Here is an 8,976-nt window from a genome sequence, read left to right as displayed (position 1 = left end):
GGGGGGGGGGTGCCTGGTCCTGCTGCTCTACCGTAGCAGACCCCTCCCTCAGAGCTCTTGTGTCTAGGGCCATGTGATGAAGCATTCCCTCTTCTGTCCCATTCCCACTCTGACCACACCCTTAGCTACAGCCCCCACCTCCTCCTTAGTGGCTGGACCACAACCACTGTTTCCAGCCCTGGACTTTCAGCCTTTGGCCCCTCTAGGCGCCCCCTGCCTCTAGAACAGTGGAGATACCTGGCCTTCAACTTCTCAGGTGGGAAATGCTCTGTCCTTCCTAGTCACCACAGCCCCCTCCAGGGGGGTCCTCCAGTCACTGAGCCCCATCATCCAGGGTCTTGAAACAAGCCCCTTGTGATCCAGGTGATCCTCCTCAGACACCTGCTGGCCAGGTACAGCCTCCATGCTTGGAACAGAGCCTCAGCAAACCACTTCTGAGAAGTGCTGGGTGGAAGTGGATGAGCAAGGAGATGGACACTGGGGGTAAGGATGGGTTTCCAGACTATCCCATTGATGGTCCCTCTCCTGCCCCATCCTACAGATGCACTGGCCAGGAGCCACAGCACAGCCAACTACCCGAGTCCCGAGGCCTCTGCCCCATCCCTGAATGCTTTGTGGGATGACTAACTGTTCATCCCTAACTGCTGCTTTATCAATTAGTAATTGAGGTCTCCTTTATCCTAAACTCCATCTGTGAGAGGCACCTCACCTTACAGGACAGACCCGGGGCCATGCCCCTCTCAGAGAACTTCCCGCGGGTGACAACAGGTGAGCCTTCTGTCCACTAGGTGGCGCTCAGTCCCGCAGACTTCCCAAGGGAGGTGATGGCCAGGAGGGCGGGGGACCTAGGCGTGTCCTCCAGCCCCCACAACCCCTTTTGACCTGCTCAGGCCAGACCCTCAGCTTCTGAGGAAGGCAAGGGCTATGGACACTACTGGGTGGTGGCCAGGGGTGGTGTCAGGACAGAGTAGGCAGGACTGGAGGCTCCCCACCCCAGGTATCACCCCCACCCCGGGTATCACCTTTGTGATGTGTCCACGGAGGTGGTAGCAGGTCAGTAATCTTCAACCCCTGGAGATGTGCAGCCAATCCAGAGTGAAAAAAACTGCTGTATTTGATTTACAACAAACAAGATTTACAAAAGGGCTGGGAGGTCTCTGTGAGGACCACCTGTCTGACAGGCTGGTGACCAGGGTTCGTCTGCTGGGGTTCCTCCTGGTAGCCTGGGCCTCGACGTCTGACGTCCAGCTTGACCTTGGAGGTGGGGCCCAGGCCGCCTGCTGTTACTGAGGACACGGGCCCGGCAGGGAAGGCAGGTGAGGTCAGGAAGGCATCGTACCGTTTGTCCTCATTGCAGGACAGACACAGTTTGGGCCGCAGTACCTGCAGAGCCCAGGAGGTGAGCCGGGTCCCCAGGAGGTGGTACAGCTGCAGGTGGCCCTGGCGGCTAATGCTGGGAGACTGTGTGTGGCCCAGCGGGCGTCAGACACCTAAGGCACATTTGCAAATCACTCAGGAGACCGGACACGAAATGGGACCGGATGTTGGCTCCAGAGAGAGCTGGTGCTGGCAGGCTGCAGCACGGGACTGGCCTCAGTACTGCTCAGATGCTGTAGGAGTCCACGCACGCTGAGGGCAGAGGTGCTTGGCAGGCTTGTCTTCCGCTGGTTGGAGAGAGAAAGGTCCCTGGGCCAGGCTGAGGTCAGAGGTCTGTGACCTTGTTCTCCAGCGCAGCTGCTATCTGCTGTAGGCGGAAGGCCAGCTGCATTTTCTGTGCGGCTGGGTCCTCTTCCAGGGCGTTGATGATCTGTGGAGTCAGTCAGTGTGAGAGAGCCCATGATAAGTACTGTCCAGAGCCCTTCCGCCCCGGGAAGTGGCGCCTCACCTCGTCATAGTACTTCTGTGTATACTGGTAGAGCTGGTGCAAGGCCACCAGGGTATTAAGGGAATCTGTATGCGCCTGAGGAGGGGAGAAAGGGACCTCAAGCAGGTGGACCGTGAACCAGGGAAGGACAGGCTAGGGTCAAGTTCAGCCTCTCAGCCATCCAGGTTGAGGACGGCTAGGGAGCAGGGGGGCTGTGATGTGATGTGTGGACTGCATGAGGTGTGTGGGCACGGTGCCCCCACAGGAGCTCACGTTCAATCACAGATGTCATCTCCTGCTCCCTGCAGGCTGCTAAGTCTGTGGCCCTAGACATGTCTATGCAGCAGACATGCAGGGCCCCAGAGAGGCCATCCATCCCATTCCAGCACCCCTTGTCTGTGACTCCCTAGTGTCCATCACAGGCACACAGTGCACAGGGGATGTGGGGTGGGCTGTGGGCCTCTCATGAGCCCAGAACAGGGATCAGAGATGGGCTCATCCCTTGTTCTTACCCGGGAAATCTCGGCTAAGTGTGTGTTCATGTCCTGATCGCTGACTTGGACCATCTGACGGATGCCTTTATAGTAACTGCAAGGAGGCAGGCGAGTTACCCAGGGGAAGGGAGAGGCCTGGGAGGGGGAGAGGCCAGGGAAGGGCTGGGAGAGGCCGGTACTCACTCCTCCACCATCTTTTTGTAAGTTGAGATCTCCTTGGCATACAGCAGCTTGTTGCTGGGAGAGTCCTGGAGAGAGAGGCAGCCAGGTGAGCTGTACCAGGTGGGCACGGCACAGAACCATGTGTGATGGGGGCAAGACTGGGGGGCTGGCAGTAATGGGCCCGAGCCCCTAACATTCTAGACTGGTTCCCCTCTCACTCAGTGCCCCCCACCTTGCCAGCCACATACTCTGCTCAGCTTGTGTTCGGTCCTGGTGCAGGCGTCCATGAAAGTCTGGGCAATGACTGACAGTGAGGCATCCACCACCTCGTGCACATGCACGTCGAAGATGAAGTGGGGGTTCTTGAGAATGTTCACCCAGAACCGTAGCGGCAAGCTAGGGGGGGAAGGGCGAGGGTGGGGGTGGGGTAAGGGCATGGGTGAGTGTGGGCAACTGGAGTGGGGGCGGGGCTGGTGGGCAGGGCTGTCCAGCCTCACCTGTTGGTCTTCCAGATGTGGATTGTGTCCTCGTCTTGGATGCCGTATTTCTCTGCCTGCTCATCCAGGAAGTCAAAGAAGTATTTGACGGCTGGTGGAATTGCGTGGCCAGGGGCCAGCACGCTCTGGAAGAAGTTGTCCACGAATTGCTGCAGCGTGCCCTGTAGGCCAGGTGGGCAGTGGTCAGGTGGGTGGGGCTGGCTGCTGGGCCTGGGGCTCTCTGCCACCCCCCCCCACCCCCCAGCACACACCTTGACGGACAGAAGCCGTGTCAGGTAGATCTCGGTGATGGCCTTGGTGCGCTCTTTCTCCTTGATACTTCCTCGCTTGGGTTTGCTCTCATCTACCTCGTCTGCTGGACGCACCAGGTGCCACACACGGTCCTCCTCCTCCAGGAGGGCGTGACCTGTGGAGTGTGTGCTGATGACCCCAGTGGTATGAAGAATCCTGCATTCCCCTGTGGCCACTCAGAGCTGGGGCCAGGGAGGACAGCAGGGGAGGATGGGGCATGGGCTGAAAGAGGTGAAGGACAGATAGCAGCAAGAGGGGAGGACTCACGCTCCCCAGGCAGGTCCTGCTGGCTGTCTTCAGGCTGCTGGGAGACCCCCACTTTGGACAGGATGAGGGTGGCTCCATCCCGGACCTGCAGGACAGAAGGGAGGTGGGCACAGTGGCCGAGCTGGGCTGGCTGGCCCGTTCCCAGCCCTGTGGGCATGCTCACGTTGTAGTGCATCAGGGTGTTGATGCGCTTCCAGCGTCCATCTCGCTGGGACGTCAGGTCCAGGTCTGACAAGGTCTGTGCAGTGGAGCCAGGACGCCACTCTGCAGGAGAGAGTGCCGCTCACTCCCACTCAGGCTCGCCTCACCCCACCCATGTCCAACTGGCTTGTCCACTCACCCAGAACCACACTCTCGGCCTTGGGCCAGCGAGAGCAGGGCTGTGTACGGTACACTTGGTCAATGATTTTCTCCTTGACCTGGGAGATGGTGTCGCAGTTGAGAACCTTGACAGGGATAGCATCCACCCCTTCATCTTGGAGGATCACGCTCACCGTCTGCAGAACAGAAAGATGCTGCTGCCCAGAACTGCCTTCAGCGTTGTCTATATAGCCACTCAGGGCCAGCTGTCGGGTGGGAGAGACGACCACACACTGGTCCCTTCACAAGTGCCAAGGGCTTATCACCTTGTGAGGGACAAGAGGCCAAAAGCATGTTCCCACCTTAAGAACCACCCTACCTGGCTCAGGTACGGGTCCCCACGGAACACCAGGCTCAAGTTTGTGGCCAGTGGTCACCTTCACGGCCTCAGCACCTCCTCCTGATTCCTGTCCTCTGCCTGGCAGCACTCCTCATCCTCTTCCGGTCCTACCTCCACCCCACCCCTGCCAACGTGCTCCTGTCCTCACCTGCAGAGCCCTCCTCCCCCAGCAGGGCCCCCTGCCCGGAGCTGCCCTCCCACCACACCCTGCTCACCAGCGGTGCGTACTCCACATCATCTCCCAGCAGCCCCGTGTCGTTGAGGGTGTACTTGGCTTTCTTCTGCACAGCATCCACTGGTCCCTTCTCCACCTGGTGCTTGATGGCCTTGAACAGCTTGTAGAGCGGTTCACCGGCGCTGTCCTGGGGTGATGGGGACAGTCAGTGCAGACAGGAGACTTGGGTGTCTGTGATCTGTTCATAGGCGGGGTGGGAAGCAGGCATAGGTTGTGGACTCTGGGGGTACTGGACCCACCTTGAGGTACTGGTACAAGCAGATGGACATCCAGTTGGACAGCATTCTCTCCACCACCGTCTCTGACCTGGGGTACAGGGACATCCTCAATGTCCTGAGGTCTGACACCCACCCTCTGCAGCCCTCAGATCACCACCAGGACACATGGGCAAGCTGCCTGAGCAAGGGCCTGGTGGCCAAACACGAGCATACATGCACTTGACCGTGGAAGGCCCAGCATCTCCACTTCATCCCACTGGCCATATGATCACCAAGTCCAAGGCTGTGAGGGAATCAGCCCCACTGGGGCCCCAGTAAAGCCCTGTGCCAGCCCCCGGTAACCCTGCTCTCTCTCTTCCTGCCCATGCTGTGCCCTCGCCCCAGTGTGCTCCCACTACTCCGTCCCTTGACCAAGCTTGCCCTATCCCGGAACGCCCCTGCCCTGCCCGCGCCTCACCCCTGCACACCTGCGCAGCATCAGCTTGGGGTTCTTGGCCCCCACATACTGTTCCATAAGCTCCAGAAAGAGCGTGCGCATGATGTCCGTGTAGTATTCCAGCTTCCCATGCAGTGCCACCGTCAGCAGGGATGCAAAGTAGACCTTGGCTCGGGCTGAAAACTCCCGCTGATTCTCCAGGGTGTGGATGAACTGTGGGCACCAGGCAGTTAAGCCTGCCCGAGACAGTACCCTCGCCCTGGCACAACCCTGCCCCGACAGTAGTACTCCCCCGGCCGTGGGTGGTGTCTCCACTCACGTTGCCCCCCAGACAACGCCTCCGCCTCCTCTCCTGGCCCCGCCCAGCCCCGCCCTGCTGACAGACCCCGCCCCCCGTCCACGTCCACGCTCACATTGATGAGGAAGGACTTGCTGTTAAGCAGGTTGGAGAACTGGTAGAGAGCCTGCTCCACTGTGGGCCGTCGGGACTCTGGGATATCCAGCTTGCCCGTGATCATCACGTCCTTGTCCCCATCCTTGGAGGGCAGGAAGAAGACGCGGTCCGTGTAGGTCTTGTAGTCCAGCACCGGGATGCCCGCCTCGTGCACGTCATTGGTCTGGTCTTCCATCTCGATCATCAGGTCTACGAGGGGACAGAGAGAGGCCCTGCACTACTTCCTCCCCGCCCGCAGGGTCCGGCAGACCTGTGCCGCGGCCAGCCACGCGCTACCTGTGAACTCCTTCTTGCAGCGGTCGCGCACACTCTCCTCCAGCCCCTCCAGCTGCGACTTGATCTTCTCGTATTCGCGCTCGGCCTGCTGGCTCTTCCTCCTGGGGGGACAGAGGGCGGGCTCCTCGCTAGGCACAGGGTCCCAAGGGAGACCGTGGGGGTGGGGCGGGCGGGCAGGAACTGACCAGTAGCAGTAGACAGACAGGGCGATGAAGAACACCATGGGCACGATGACCAAGGGCAGGATGAGGCCGAGCCGCTGCGCCACGTCACTGACACGTGTGTCGTACTCCACGCGGCCCAGCACCCACTCCCGGGAGCCGAACTTGACCTACAGGGAGAGGCGTGTGGATGAGGGGTGCACTGGTGTGGGGCCCGTGGGTGTCCCGTGCGTGAAGGGTCTCATGGTTGAGGGGTGCACTGTGGTGGGTGTCCCGTGGGTGAGGGGTCTCATGGTCGAGGGGTGCAGTGCGGCAGTATGCATGAACTCAGGCAGGTTTGTGGGTGGGGGTGCCATGGGTGAGGGGTGCACTGTGGTGGCTGTCCCCCCAGCATGCATGATGAACTCCAGCAGGTTGTGGGTGGGGGGGGGTGCACTGCGGTGGGTGTCCTGTGGGTGAGGGGTCTCATGGTTGAGGGGTGCACTGTGGTGGGTGTCCTGTGGGTGAGGGGTACACTGTGGTAGGTGTCCCACCAGCAAGCACAATAAACTCAGGCAGGCTGTGGGTGGGAGTGCACTAGTGGGGGTCCTGTGGGGAGAGGTCTCGTGGTTGAGGGGATGCATTGGTGTTGGGGACTGTGGGTGGGGGTGCACTGCAGTGGGTGTCCCCCAGCACGCATGATGAACTCAGGCAGGTTGTGGGTGGGGGTGCACTGATGGGGGCCCGTGGGTTAGGGGTGCCTTGCGGCAGGTGTCCCCCCAGCACGCACGATGAATTCAGGCAGGTTGTGGGTGGTGTCACGCTTCTGCCTCCGCTTGGGCGGGGGCTGCACCTCAGGAGGCTCGCAGTACAGATCCGTCTCCGTCAGTGTCTTCATAATGCAGCGCTCAGCACCCACAAAGGCCTCGGCCTCCTGCAGCGTCATGGCCTTATTCAGGTTGGTACCCTGGGGGGACGGACAGTCAGAGGCACCGCACCGGCTCAACCTGGACCCTGTTCTCTGAGACCAAGGCCCCACAGTGCTCTGTGAGGTGGGACCCAGGCCTCTCCACTTTGCACTAGCCTCTGGATCAATACCCTCAAAGGCTCCTCCTGCGTTTTCCAAGTGGGATCCAAGCCCAACAAGTCCTTCTGGAAACAGGACCTGAAGTACCCCTTCATAACGCCCCTTGAGACCAAAGTCCCCCTGCATCCCCCCAGGTCCCACCCCTCAAGACCCCTACATGAGACCCAGGTCCCCCCACCAATGCCCTCTCCTGCCCCATGAGACCTAGATCCCCTCAAAGGCCTCTCCCTCCCTATGAGACCCAGGTCCCCTGAAAGCCCTCTCCCTGCCCCTACCATGAGATCCAGGTCCTACCACTCAAGGCCCCCCCACCCCATGAAACCCAGGTCCTATCCCTCATGGTCCCCCAGATGGGACCCAAGTCCACCGTGCACTCACCTGGGCATGGATGAGCTTGTTGACCTGTTTCTTGACACCATCCGTGAAGTTCTCAAAGGTGGGGTCGGCCACATACTGGAAGGCACCGACCTCAGTCCTGAGAAGAGCTCTGTGCCCGTCCATCTCGATCAGCACTGTGAGGTTGTAGGAATCGGGCTCCTCAGGGACGGCCGGGGACGAGAACACCACCTTGGTGTCACTATGGTAGACGTAGTCGGTGCCTACAACCTGCGGGGAGGCGGGGTGGTCAGGCTGCTCTGGGCCCCAGGCCCCCACTGCTGGCCAGGGCATGAACTGACCTTCACAGGCTTTGGGGGTGCAGTCTCTCGCCGCCGCCTCCAGGACTGCAGTGGCTCGGCGTAGACCACCATGGCAAACCTCTGGATCAGGCCGAAGCCCTGCCCGGTGACGTTGATGCTCCTGCCGCCACTGTGGGGACAAGAGGTAAGTGGGCTGGCCCTCCGCGACCCTCGTCCCACTGTCTGCATGGCTGGCTGGCTTTCAGCACACGCTGAATTGGGGTTGGTGGGGGTTTTGGGGCCACCTCTTGCCACACTGTGTCCCGGAAGGTGAGCCAGGGCAGAGAAGAGTGGGTGTGGGCTGAGGGGTGGAGGGTCAGCACCTGACGAAGCTCCGGGTCGGCTCAAAGGCCCTCAGAACTGGGTTGTCTCGGTAGGAAAAGACGATGTTGGGGCCGGGCACAGGCGAGCCCCCATAGGACACCTCCAGGGACACCTCGCCCACCTTTGGCTGGGAGCCAGTCATGCACTCGAGCTCTGCTCCAAACTTGGTCCTGTAGTGGGGTGAGCACGTCAGGGCCCCCACCCAGGGTCAGCCCCTCTGGTTTGCCACCTCCTCCCCCAGGTTCCTAGCAGGTCCACAACACTCACACTTCACAAGCGACATTGTTGAGTATCACCCGCACGTCCTCCTTGGATCCTGTGTCCAGATTGATGCCAGTGATGGTCAGCAAGGTGCCGCCGGCTTGAGGCCCCTGCTTCGGGGTCACATCCATTGGCTGTGGCTGCTGAAAGACCAAAGGGTACATTTGGGCCAGGGCCACAGAGACAGGCCATGAACCCCTCATGGCCACCAGATGACTCCAGGGTGTCACGTCTCCCTGCACGGCCCCCTGAAGGCAGACTCCAAACCCCAGGACTGGGCACGTACTTGGTAGGTGAACTGCACATGAGGTGGTGAGTAGCCCAGCTTCCCATTGATGTCCACCTCAATGCCTCCTGCAGTGGACTCCTCTGAGGCGTCAACCACACACACGATCCTGCAGGAAGGAGCAGGGACCCCACCCTGGTGGCCTTTCCACCAGATGGACACCCCCACCCTGTTTCCCATCTTGCCTATTCTTATTGATTGGGTACACGCCCCAGGCTCCTACCTCAACTGTCTCGTGTAATCCCATCTGTCCACCACACTGCCCACCTCCACAGGTACACAGCCCCCCGCCCCCACCACACAGCCC

General features: G+C 60.6%; 1 protein-coding gene across 1 annotated transcript in view; it reads right to left on the bottom strand.

Moving 5' to 3' along the window:
* Positions 1-1,702: 1,702 nt before the first annotated feature.
* PLXNB2 (plexin B2) overlaps positions 1,703-8,976 on the bottom strand; it is a 13,119-nt gene continuing 5,845 nt past the window's right edge. The window contains exons 14-35 of the mRNA XM_006888017.1: positions 8,670-8,778; positions 8,390-8,526; positions 8,122-8,292; positions 7,799-7,928; positions 7,500-7,727; positions 6,825-7,001; positions 6,080-6,225; positions 5,895-5,995; positions 5,578-5,807; positions 5,196-5,377; positions 4,750-4,816; positions 4,491-4,637; positions 3,916-4,072; positions 3,739-3,839; positions 3,576-3,660; positions 3,269-3,423; positions 3,018-3,178; positions 2,769-2,916; positions 2,542-2,606; positions 2,377-2,452; positions 1,886-1,960; positions 1,703-1,807 (exon numbers count right to left, since the gene is read on the bottom strand). Of these exons, the coding sequence (XP_006888079.1) occupies positions 1,703-1,807; positions 1,886-1,960; positions 2,377-2,452; positions 2,542-2,606; positions 2,769-2,916; positions 3,018-3,178; positions 3,269-3,423; positions 3,576-3,660; positions 3,739-3,839; positions 3,916-4,072; positions 4,491-4,637; positions 4,750-4,816; positions 5,196-5,377; positions 5,578-5,807; positions 5,895-5,995; positions 6,080-6,225; positions 6,825-7,001; positions 7,500-7,727; positions 7,799-7,928; positions 8,122-8,292; positions 8,390-8,526; positions 8,670-8,778 (2,953 nt within the window). The remainder of the gene's footprint in view (positions 1,808-1,885; positions 1,961-2,376; positions 2,453-2,541; positions 2,607-2,768; positions 2,917-3,017; positions 3,179-3,268; positions 3,424-3,575; positions 3,661-3,738; positions 3,840-3,915; positions 4,073-4,490; positions 4,638-4,749; positions 4,817-5,195; positions 5,378-5,577; positions 5,808-5,894; positions 5,996-6,079; positions 6,226-6,824; positions 7,002-7,499; positions 7,728-7,798; positions 7,929-8,121; positions 8,293-8,389; positions 8,527-8,669; positions 8,779-8,976) is intronic.

This window comes from Elephantulus edwardii, unplaced genomic scaffold (assembly GCF_000299155.1).
Source record: "Elephantulus edwardii isolate Elephantulus edwardi_28Jun2011 unplaced genomic scaffold, EleEdw1.0 scaffold00064, whole genome shotgun sequence".
Taxonomy (NCBI): domain Eukaryota; kingdom Metazoa; phylum Chordata; class Mammalia; order Macroscelidea; family Macroscelididae; genus Elephantulus; species Elephantulus edwardii.
Note: the sequence above shows the minus strand (reverse complement) of the source record. Positions and strands in the feature narration are given on the sequence as shown.